The following is a 12207-nucleotide window of genomic DNA, read 5'->3' as shown; positions in this document are numbered from 1 at the left end:
GATGCTGTGTTTTGTCAAATGCTTTTTCTGCATCTATGGAGAGGATCATATGGTTTTTATCCTTTATTTTATTAATGCGGTATATCACATTGATTGATTTGTGGATATTGAACCACCCCTATGCAGCCAGGAATAAATCCCGCTTGATCATGGTGAATACTCCTTTTAATGGACTGTTGGATTCCATTAGCTAGTATTTTGTTGAAAATGTTTGCATCCATGTTCATCAGGGATATTAGTCTGTAATTCTCTTCTTTAGTGGGGTCTTTGGTCTTCGAATCAAGGTAATGCTGGCTTTGTAGAATGAATTTGGAAATTTTCCTTTCATTTCTATTTTTTGGAACAGTTTCAGAAGAATAGGTATTAAGTCTTCTTTAAATGGTTGTTAGAATTCCCCTGGAAAGCCATCCGGCCCTGGACTCTTGTTTTTTGGGAGATTTTTGATTACAGATTCAATTTCTTTGCTGATTATGGGTCTGTTCAGCTTCTGTATTTCTTTCTGTTTCTCTTTTGGTAGTTTATGTGTTTCTAGGAATGTATCCATTTCTTCCAGATTGCCCTATTTGTTGGCATATAATATTCTCTTATAATTGTTTATATTTATTTGGTGTTAGTTATGATCTGTCCTCTTTCATTTGTGATTTTATGTATTTGGGTCCTTTCTCTTTTGGATAAGTCTGGCTAGGGGTTTATCAGTTTTGTTAATTTTTTCAAAGAACCAGATCCTAGTTTTGTTGATCTGTTCTACTGTTTTTTTTTTATTTCTATATCACTTATTTCTGCTCTGATTTTAATTATTTCCCTTCTCCTGGCTTTAGGCTTTATTTGCTGTTCTTTTTCCAGTTCCTTTAGGTGTAAGTTTAGGTTGTGTATTTGAGAGTTTTCTTGCTTCTTGAGGTAGGACTGTATAGCCATGTACTTCCCTCTTAATACTGCCTTTGCTGCATCCCAAAGGTTTTGGACTGTCATGATTTCATTTCCATTTGCTCCCATGTATTTTTTAATTTCTTCTTTAATTTCCTGGTTAACCCATTCATACTTCAGTATGATGTTCTTTAACTTCCATGTGTTTGTGTTCTTTCCAAATTTTTTCTTGTGGTTGTTTTCAGGTTTCATAGTATTGTGGTCTGAAATATGCATGGTATTATCTCAGTCTTTTTGTACCGGTTGAGGGGTAATTTGTGAGCCAGCGTGTGATCTGTTCTGGAGAATGTTCCATGTGCACTCAAGAAGAATGTGTATTCTGCTGCTTTAAGATGAAATGCTCTGAATGTATCTGTTAAGTCCATCTGGTCCAGCCTGTCTCTCAAAGCCATTGTTTCCTTGTTGATCTTCTGCTTAGATGATCTGTCCATTGCTGTGAGTGGGGTGTTAAAGTCCCCTAACATTATATTATTATCAGTGAGTTTCTTTAATTTTGTTATTAATTCACTCATATATTTGGCTGTCCCAAGTTAGGGGCATAAATATTTACAGTTGTTAGATCTTGTTGGATAGACACCTTTATTGTGATATAGTGCCCTTCTTCATCTCTTATTATAGTCTTTGGTTTAAATCTAGGTTGTCTGGGAGTGCCTCGTGGCTCAGTTGGTGGCTCAGTTGGTTGGGCATCTGACTCTTGATTTTTGGCTTGGGTCGTGGTCTCAGGGTCGTGAGATCAAGCCCCACACTGGGCTCTGCACTGGCTGTGGAGCCTGCTTGGGATTCTCGCTCTCCCTCTGCCTGTCTCCCTCCTCCAAAAAAATCTAGTGTGTCTGATGTAAGTATGGCTACTCCAGCTTTCTTTTGATGTCCATTAGCATGATGGCTGGTTCTCCACCCCCTCACGTTCAATCTGGAGGTGTCTTTGGTTCTAAAATGAGTCTCTTGTAAGCAGCATATTGATGGGTCTTGTTTTTTTTTTTTTTTATCCATTCTGATACCCTGTGTCTTTTAATTGGAGCATTTAGTCTATTTACATTCAGAGTAATTATTGATAGATATGAATTTAGTGCCATTGTATTACCTGTAAAGTTGCTGTTCCTGTAGATTGTCTCTGTGCCTTTTTAGTCTTTGTTGCTTTTGGTCTCTCTTTCCTGCTCAAAGTGTCCCCTTTAATATTTCTTGCAGGACTGGTTTAGTGTTCATGAACTCCTTTAGTTTTTGCTTGTCCTGGAAACTCTTTATGTCTCCTTCTATTCTGAATGACAGCCTTGCTGGACCAAGTATTCTTGGCTGCATATTTTTCCCATTTAGCAGGTTGAATGTATCATGCCACTCCTTTCTGGTCTGCCATGTTTCTGTGACCAGGTCAGCTGCTAACCTTATGTGTTAACCTAACCCTTGTAAGTTAAAGACCTTTTGTCCCTAGCTTCTTTCAGAATTCTCTTTATCTTTTTTTTTTAAGATTTTATTTATTTATTTAATTGACAGAGACAGCGAGAGAGGGAATACAAGCAGGAGGAGTAGGAGAGGGAGAAGCAGGTTTCCCGCCGAGCAGGGAGCCCAATGTGGGGCTCGAACCCAGGACCCTGGGATCATGACCTGAGGTGAAGGCGGTCGCTTAACCAACTGAGCCACCCAGGCGCCCCCAGAATTCTCTCTTTATCTTCGTATTTTGCAAGTTTCACTGTCATGTCTTGGTGTTGGCCTGTTTTTGTTGATTTTGAGGGGCGTTCTCTGTGTCTCTTGGACTTGAATGCCTGTTTCCTTCCCCAGATTAGGGAAATTCTCAGCTATAATTTGTTCCAATAAACCTTCTGCCCCTTTTTCCCTTTGTTCTTCTTGCTTCAGATCATTTTTAAACAAAGTATCACCTTTAAAGAAAGGACTTCAGCCTCCTGAATTGCTTATTCTAGAATCTGCATACTACTTATACAGAAAGGTTTTATAATAATAATAATAACAATAATAATAATAATAGCTAACCGACCAAGGAATCTTCAAATCTAGATTGGTAGCACTACCACCTCTTTTTTTTCTGTGACATTCACTTTTTTCATTAATTAAAAATAGAATAGTACAATAAATTCCCATACACCCACCACTAAGAATCAACAGTTATCAAGATTTTGCCATGTTTGATTCATCTATTATTTTCTTTTTTTTTTCAAAATTGTGCTTTAAAGCAAATCCTAGATATTGTGTCATTCCCCATTTCCAATGTACTTTAATATACATCTCTAAAAAATACATTTTCTCAAATAACCACAATCCTGTTATCATACATAACAAAATTAGTAATAATTTGATAATTCCTGTACATTATCTAATACTAAGTCCATAATAAAATATCCTCAATTGTCTAACCAAAAAAAGGTATTTTTACAGTGGGTTTGTTTAAATCAGGATCGAGCAGAGTTTTACCTAGCATTTGGCTGTTGTGCCTTTTGAGTCTCAATCTAGAGCATTCCCTCCCTTTTTTTTTTGCTATTTATTTGTTGTAAAAACTAGTATATTTGTCCTATGACCCATCCCACCTTCTAGATTTGTGTTTGCTTTCTTGTGACATTTTTTTTTTTAATGAAACCAGGCCAGTTATCTAGTAGAATGTCTGATTGTTTTCTCATGGTGTCATTTAACTTGTTCTCTTATCTCTGTTTCCTAAAAACTGGAAGTAACATGAACCACTTACTCGATTTTAGATCTTTGGCAAAACTACTTCCAAGGTGATGCTGTGAATTTTGTATTGCATTGCATCAGGAGGCACATGAAGTCAGCTGTCTTACTATTAGTAACAATCAGGTTAATACTTAGTTAAGGAGGTGATATGATCTCACCATTGTAAAGTTAGTTTTTTCCTTGTTGAGGCTAGCAAGTAATATGTGAGGTAATAGTTTGGTACTGTGTCAGTATCCAGGTCCCTAGAATCAATTGTTTTATTAGGGCTTGCAAACATGTGATTTTCCAATTTTGTCATTCCTTCTACATTTGTTAGCTGGTGTTCTTCTGTAAACGGGAGCTTTTCTTCATCATCTGGGGCTGTTTGATAAAATACATTCGCTGTGTAAAATGTGTGATAAATAGCTATTTTTTTAAATAACTTTTTTGATTCAAGGTTGTTAAGGCACTATAAAAGGGTTATACAAGAAGACAGTCGTCTTCAGGAGCTCACAGCCTGTTGGGTTGGCAAAATAACATGCACAACAGCACATCAAAGTTAGGGAATGAGACAGGATGGTATGGTGCTATATATTAAGTGACTGGTGCACATCATAAATTTAGGAGAGGGAGAGGTCAATGTGAGCAAGAGAGGACTGAGAGGTTTTTTTGTTTTTGTTTTTGTTTTTAAGATTTTTAGTTATTTAGTTGACAGAGAGATAGCACAAGGAGGCAGAGTGGCAGGCAGAGGGAGAGGGAGAAGCAGGCTCTCCGCCGAACAAGGAGCCCGATGTGGGACTCGATCCCAGGACGCTGGGATCATGACCTGAGCCGAAGGCAGACACTTAACCGACTAAGCCACCCAGGCACCTGAGGTTTTGTATAGAAGGTTGATTTCAGCTTACCTTTCAAGGACGGTCAGGTTTTGAATAGGTGGACAAAGGAAAGAGGATACTGTAGGTAGTGTGGGTGGTGAGGATGAAGGCAGGGGGAGAGAAGGTGAGCTGTACATATTCTGGAGGTATAATAAGGAATCCATTCTGTCTAGAAAAGCTGAGAATATGGGTGTGGAAATAAGGCTGAGGAGGTAGGTACGCCAGGCGCAGAACATGGACAACCTTAAATGCCAGTTCAGCAAAGTTAATTTTTATCCTACAATCATTGTGTGCTTTGTGTACTTTGAGCATTTGTAAATTAGCTTCTTACCTGATGGGAAACAAAATCGGACTTTGTAAGAAGCTAGAATCTGGGAGACCGATGAGACCACCTTTGGGGGGCTCAGAGGTAGGGAATATGCTTGACATTGAGATAAATGTTTTCATCCTGTTTCCTCTGCAGCCCGTGTGACCCCAACTCTACCAAAGCAGGACCGTCCTGTGCGTGAGGGGACCCGGGTAGCTTCCATTGAGACAGGCTTGGCTGCAGCAGCTGCGAAGCTAGCCCAGCAGGTAGGTGCTGACACCCAGGCAGTGGCCCTGCTACTGATCCCAGTTTGCCTTTAGGACAAAAACTAGAAATGTCTCAGCGGCTGTTGTTGGGAGCCAGCGGAGACTAAGCAGGCCAACTCTCTCTGTCCTTGAATGAGAGCATTTGCCTTCAGATGAAGCCCCGAGGAGGTTACCAGCTGAGTATATTTGAGTTCACAGCCACCCAGCCAGTATCAGAATTTGTTTTTGGGGGAGAAGCTTTCCTTGTCCTCTATACCAAATATTATTATTTTTTTTAATTTAAATTCAGTTAGCCAACATATAGTACATCATTAGTTTCAGATGTAGTGTGTTCAGTAATTTATCAGTTGCGTATGACACCCAGTGTTCATCACATCACATTCCCTCCTTTAATGCCCATCACCCAATTACCCCATCCCCCCCACCTCCCCTCCAGCAGCCCTCAGTTTATTTCCTGTAGTTAAGAGTCTCTCATGGTTTTTCTCCCTTTCTGATGACTTCCCATTCAGTTTTCCCTCCCTTCCCCTGATACTCTATGCTATTTCTTATATTCCACATATGAGTATTTCGCTTGCGTCATGGTTGATATTTTTGATTTTGTCCTCTTGTTTACCCATTCTTCTCTGGGCAAAATGACTAGGAGGAATTCACAACAAAAGAAAGAACCAGAGGTATACCAAATATTATTGCCTTAATATTTACTCCCTACTTCCCAAGAAAACTTCACCCACTAGTTTTTATCCTACAGGGTCACTTCACTAGAACCAACTTGACCTCCTAGCAGGTTACAGTTTGCAAAGTTCTTTAATGTGTATACTGTGCTCAGCAGCCCTGGGAGCAGTTGGAGTTGAATTTTCTGATTCTCTCCTTATCAACATCCCCTTGGCTACTTATGCTTAGAGCATTTGTTGAGCATCTACTTTACGTTAGGTGCTTCCATGTTCAATGTTTCATATAATCTGCCTAGTAGCCTGCTTCAGTAGGTGATATTTTCATCATTTTGCAGGTGAAGAAAATGAGGCTCTCTTTAAGTGACTAGTCCAGGATAATACAGCCAGTAAATGGAGGAGACAAGATTCAAACTCATACCCTCTAACTTCAAACTTCCTGTAACTTGGCTATTTCAATAAAACAGTTAAATGTTTACATAATTTAATAATTATATCCTATTTAAGTAGAATTTAATAGAATGATGTTTTTAATATGCTGTTATATGGAGCTCTAGAGTTGCTTAAAAATGTCTCAGTAGCTGTTGTTGGGAGCCAGCAGAGACCAAGCAGGCCAAGCAAACCTTCTTTGACCAGAACTTCTGTTATGTATATCCTGGTGCCATCTAAGATGTAATTTGGAAAAAAAGGGAGTGGGATTTTACTGTTTTAAATAAACAGATAAATTAATTAAAGGTGTGAAAACTACTTCTAGTGCCTTCTAAGGAGCTCACTTCTGTTCGGTTTGGTCAGGGATGACCTTAAAGAAGACGATTTGAAATTTGGGAGGGGTTTTGCAGGCTAAGCTTTTAGAAGGAACAGGGAGGCATTCCAGGAGAAGGGAAATCCTTGGCAAAGCACCCAAGATCCTCTTAATTTGGTCTCTAGTCACCTCTCCTCCCTAACCTCCTACCAGCCCCGCTTTGCACCAGCCATACTATTGCACCATGGTGCTTGTAATTTGCTTAGTGTACATCACATTGTCTCATGCCTCTGTGCCTTTGCACAGGTTGTCTCCTCTGCGCATTGGGGATCGTCCCTTTCAGATGCCCTTACCTAACACTCTTTCATACCACCTACCACCAATTTATTTCAGTGGCCTCTGTGCTTCTGTCATATTCTCTCATGGTACTTATAAGTATACTTTTCTGTGTCCCTTATTAAACTGTGAGTGCCTCAAGGGTGGGGATATATCTAATTTAACTTGATATCCGCACTATACTAAACAAGTGTTTAGTCCGTGTTGGGCAAGTGAGTGAATGGATGCATGAATGAATGAGCATTGGAGATGCTTCATGTTGGGGAATGGGGTAAGATAAATTCAGATGAAAAAAGGAATTGTAGAGCCAGCCTGCCTGAGTTCAAATCCTCACTCTACCACTTTAGCACATTACTTGATTTCTCTGTGCCTCAGTTTCCTCCTAAACTTTGAGGACTAGATGAGGTAATGTGTGGGAAAGCTCTGAGAATGGCACTTGCCACAGAGCAAGTACTATAGACGTGTTAGTTTTTCAGTGTTATCATTATGGATTGGGTAAGTATGAATGACCAGACTATGGAAGACCATGAAAGTCAGATCTGCTAACAGGTTTTTGAGCAAGGAAATTTGCAAGGTGTAAGTGGTCCTGTCCTAAGACGGTCTAGTGTTCAGTGAGGGAATCTGGATGAATTATACAAGGAGATTGGCAACAAAGATAGAAAAATTTAGGCTATATGATCTAGGTGTGGATAGATAATTTCTGGATTCAGGTGGGAGAAATGGGGACAGAAATGTAGTTTCTGGTACGGGTGGAGTAGCAGTATGGTTGAGAAAAGAGATTCTGAAGCCGGATGGCTTAGGTCTGAATCCTAGCTTGGCCACATATTGGTCCTATAACCTTGGAAAAATGACTTAATCTCTCTGTGCCACAGTTTTTTCTCCTTAAAAATGGGATTTTCATTCTTTCTTCTCACTTCTTCTGAGTATTAAATGAGTTAAATTATAAACAGTACCTGGCATGTATTACTAATATTCTTATTCTTATCCCCCAGAAATTCCTATGATAGCCACAGCCTGTCAGATCTTCCAAAGGCGGAAATAGGCCCGTGTTGCCAAGGCAAAGAAATGTAATCACTGAGTTGGTGTGGCTGTGTAGCATTTCAGGAGGTGAAGTCATTCACATGCTCTCAGCAGCACCTTTCCAGGTTCTCAGGGCTTCAGATGCCTACTGTACAGGTACCCACTACACAGTGGATAGTAGATCCATAGAGCAATGGATGGATGAAATCCAAGATACTGGGAGAATTGACACAACTCCTTATTTATCCCTCCCATCCAAAATTGAGGTTTTTAAGACCCAGTGACCTGGAGGATTGCCAAGTCCTCTATTAAAAGAAAAGACCAGGAGGAGGAAGAGAAACCATTGTAAGAGATGAACATGGAATAATAGTTTACCACTTGTTGAGTACCTTCTATGTGGTATATGTTGTTACATCATTATTTAATCTTTCTGACAACCCTAAAAAACAGATTTATTTTGCCCATTTTACAGATAAGGCAATTGAGATTCACAAAGGTTAGTAACTTGACGGAGGTCATCCCACTTAGCACAAACCTAGATTTGAACCCAAGTTTTTTTTCATTCCAAAACTACTGCTCTTTCACTAACAGAGGCCCCTTTTTGAGAAATGTGCAGGGTGGGTATTCAGATAGACCTGGCTGAATCCTGGACCCAACAACTCTTCGCCTGTGAGGCTTTGGGCTCAACTTATTTAATCCCTGCGCCTCAGTTTTCTCATCTATAAACTGAGAGATTTTCCTTCTCATGGCTACTCTGAGGAATAAATGAAGTAAGTATACAGTTGGCCCTTGTACAACACGGGTTTGAACTGCACAGGTCCACTTATACGTAGATTTTTTTTTTATTACAGTAGTACTATAACTGTATTTTCCTTATGATTTTCTTAGTATTTTTTTTCTCTGCCTTACCTTATTGTAAGGATATATATAACAAAATATATGTTAATCAGCCATTTATGTTCTTAGTAAGGCTTCCAATCAACAATAGGCTATTAGTAGCTAAGTTTGGGGATGTCAAAAGTTAAATGTGGATTTTTGCCCACATGGGGGGTCAGTACCCCTAACCCCTACGTTTTTCAAGGGTCAACTGTATAAAGGGCCTTAGCTGCTGTCATAAATTTAGCTATTCTTATTAGAAGTGTCCATGGTCCACCTCATAAATGGCAATGCTAGGACCAAAACCCAACTCTCTGAATTCATTTACCCTTCCATTACCACTGTACTGTTTCGTGGCAGTGGTAACTTAAGGATGGATGGTACCAAAGAGTTGATCTCAGATGTTAGAAGGCCTGTGTCTTGTGTGTACATACATCCAGGCTAGACTTGGGGTGGAGGCTGCAGGACCACATTGACCAGTGTCTAGTTTCCTGTCTGGGCAATTATCTTCTTTTCTCCACTTCTGAATTTTCACCTCCCACTTGGCTTGTATTTCAGGAGCTGCAGAAGGCCCAAAAGAAGAAATATATCAAGAAGAAGCCTTTGTTGAAGGAGGTAGAACAGCCTCGCCCTCAAGAGTCTAATCTCAGTGTGGCAGCACCAGCCCCAACTCTGGCCACTACACCGCAGCTTCTCACCTCCTCCTCACCCCCTCCTCCTCCTGAACCTAAACAAGAGGCCCTCTCAGGGAGTCTCGCTGACCACGAATATACTGCTCGTCCCAATGCCTTTGGTATGGCCCAGGCAAACCGCAGCACCACACCCATGGCCCCTGGCGTCTTCTTGACCCAGCGGCGCCCTTCAGTTGGCTCTCAGAGCAACCAAGCAGGACAAGGTATGACAGCCATATGGTTGCAGAACTGAGAAGGATCTTAGGGTCACCAGCTCCAAACCCTAAGCACTCTGGTAGATGAGAATACCTGGGAGGGAGGGACACTGTTGGCCAACCTAAGGTGCTTGGATTTGATCTCTTAGGCCATGAAGAGACATTAACTGGTGTTAAACAGAGGCATTTCAGGTGTGGGTTTAGAAGGGGCCTTCTGGTGACCAGAGTAGAGAGGGTGGGCTCCAGGTGGGAAGCCTAGGGAGGAGGCATATACATAGGTTCAGGCTGCTGTGAAGAGAGGCTGAGGCTATAGCAGAGGGAATGGAGAGGGAGGGGATAAATTGATCCAGTATGAAGGAGGTTCCATGGGACATGAGAGGTGATTTGATGTGGGGAGAGAGAGGAAGAGGTGATGGGAGGGGTGCTCAGGCCCTCCTTTTCCTCACTTTGGCCCTCAAAGCCCAGTCCCTAGATATGCCACTCAAGGGTGGTGAGATCAGTGTGGCATTGGGTGATGAGGATGGGGGTTTCTTTCTTTTCTTTCTTTTCTTCTTTCCTTTCTTTCTTTCCTTCTTTCCTTCCTTCTTTTTCTTTTCTTTTATTTCCTTTCCTTTCCTTTCCTTTCCTTTCCTTTCCTTTAATTTTCTTTTCCTTTCCTTTCCTTTCTTTTCTTTTCTTTTAAGATGGGGGTTTCTAATGAAACAAAACCCTGGGGATGGCACCTTCAGGGACACTGAGCTCTAATCACTAACCAGGTGCTTATATAATCCCAGTGGTCAGGGTAAGAGGACAGGGAGGCATAACCACAACCCCCACAGAATTTAGGAAGGAAATGATTGGGACCAAAAAATCTGAGGAAAAGGAACCAGACAGACTAAGCAGGGAGTTGATAGCTGCTGCAGGTCATAGGAGGAAGAGCCAAGGCATATGGTGTTGGATGGAAGTGGGTAAGGAAGGCTTCTTGCCCAAGATGTGCCTGGAGCCAGCATAAGGATGGGGAGACTCTGTGGGCAGAGGAACAGAGGAGGGGGGTAGACTGAAGATAGTTGGTGCTGGAGTTGCTGCTGAAGCCCGTGCCATAGCCTTTACTTACCTCTCTTTTCCCCACAGGAAAGCGTCCTAAAAAGGGTCTGGCCACAGCAAAACAGAGACTTGGCCGTATCCTGAAAATCCACAGAAATGGCAAACTACTTCTGTGAACCCCCTAGTGTCCTGCCCCTCACCCCTTCACCCCCATTGCCTTCTCCATTGTCAACTCTCGGGGCACTCCTGGATCCTTTCTGCCCCGGACAAGGTGCTGAGGCGCACTGTCCTGCTTTCTTGGAACTGACCAAAGGCACGGACTCCCCAACGGGCCCCTTCACCAACTCCCCTAACTCCCTTCCCTACTTCCACTAGAGCATCCTGCCTTCCTTCTCCATACCTCTGAGTAGCAGGTGAATGGGAGAGGTTTCTGGCTGACTAGAACCCTCTTTGCTGCTGCTCCAACCCATTTCCTTTGTACCAGCCTTGTCTGCCCTTTACTCTCATCCCCACTTAAAGCTGGAAGGCAGGATGAGGAGAGGCATAAAGTGAGCCTGGGCCCCTTGCTGTTTCCCTGGTCATGAAATGGGAGGCCCAGTGCTCAACACTTCCTGCAGCTCCAGCCCTGTCTCCAGAAGCCTGTCCACCTCTGCCCATATTTCCTTCCCCTTCCTTCCCCCAACCCAGTGGACATGTCCCATTCCAGACTCGTTCCTGGGAGAAGGGTCTAGCCTCTGCCCCCTCTTGCCAAATGTTTCATGAAAATAAAGAGGAGATTCCAGAGTCTCCTTACTGCCCCACCATGGGCCATTTTCAGAGGTGGACTAGAAAGGTTATGGGCTGACTTCACTCATCTTTGGGAAGAAGAGAGATTTCTGTCACTTCTCAAGGTGGGGAGAGGACCGACACCCAAGCCTTTAACCATGACTTTGTAGCCCACTGGAGGAAGCTACTTTCGGGTGGCTACAGATGAGGTCTCCTGTCCCAGGGTGAGCTTCAGGGATTTGCCTGGATTTTGAGGTCCTGCAGAACATTATTCACATGGCTATAGCTGGGCCCCAGCAGGTGAAAAACCATCTTCCAAAAGCCTGAAAGTTCCTACCACTGAAGCAGATAACCCTGGCTGTGTGTACAGCCTGCTCTCCTCACCTGTACCACAGAGCACAGCCTGGACCTTCTGGAGAGGATGACAGGACAGCTCACCCCTGGGTTCCATCAGGAGCCTCCCTGCTTCTTTCCCCACCTAAGGTCTTGGTCTGAAGAAGACCTCAGAACTCACATCTTCACTCCTGGGCCTTTGTGCTCCAAGACATCTGGTCAACGCTCAAGCAGAGTGCAGATGGGTTACTTGGGAGCCTGAGCCTGGGAGAGCAGATGCCCATCTGTAAAGGAGCAGATCACCTGATCCTCCACTCCCTGTCTTCCCCTTGTGGATGTCTCTATTGTCCAGATAGTGCCCAACCCCTCTCCCTCCTCCTCCTCCCCCCCAGCTCCCTCCACCTTTGCCTGTCTTGCCTCCCTGGCACCCTAGGCTGGATGGAGAATGCCCCACTCCCTCCATTTTGGTACTGCCCAAGTGGAGTGCATCCTTGCCCTCTACTCCCCACTTCAACCTCACCCCAGTTTGCC

The 12207-nt window shown here is 42.8% G+C and overlaps 1 protein-coding gene across 5 annotated transcripts in view; it reads left to right on the top strand.

The window, feature by feature from the left end:
• PHF8 (PHD finger protein 8) overlaps positions 1-11858 on the top strand; it is an 87088-nt gene extending 75230 nt beyond the window's left edge. For all 5 annotated transcript variants that reach the window (XM_028092867.2, XM_028092866.2, XM_028092868.2 and 2 more), the window contains 3 exons: positions 4918-5027; positions 9228-9564; positions 10666-11858. In XM_028092867.2, coding sequence (XP_027948668.1) covers positions 4918-5027; positions 9228-9564; positions 10666-10754 — 536 coding nt within the window. In that variant the 3' untranslated portion in view covers positions 10755-11858. The remainder of the gene's footprint in view (positions 1-4917; positions 5028-9227; positions 9565-10665) is intronic.
• The last annotated feature ends 349 nt before the right edge of the window (positions 11859-12207 follow it).

The sequence above is a fragment of the Eumetopias jubatus genome, unplaced genomic scaffold (assembly GCF_037043125.1).
Source record: "Eumetopias jubatus isolate StellerSeaLion01/CBP00866 unplaced genomic scaffold, mEumJub1_p1.0 scaffold_11, whole genome shotgun sequence".
Classification (NCBI taxonomy): Eukaryota; Metazoa; Chordata; class Mammalia; order Carnivora; family Otariidae; genus Eumetopias; species Eumetopias jubatus.
The sequence above is the reverse complement of the archived record's forward strand: the minus strand, read 5'-3'. Positions and strand labels throughout refer to the sequence as shown.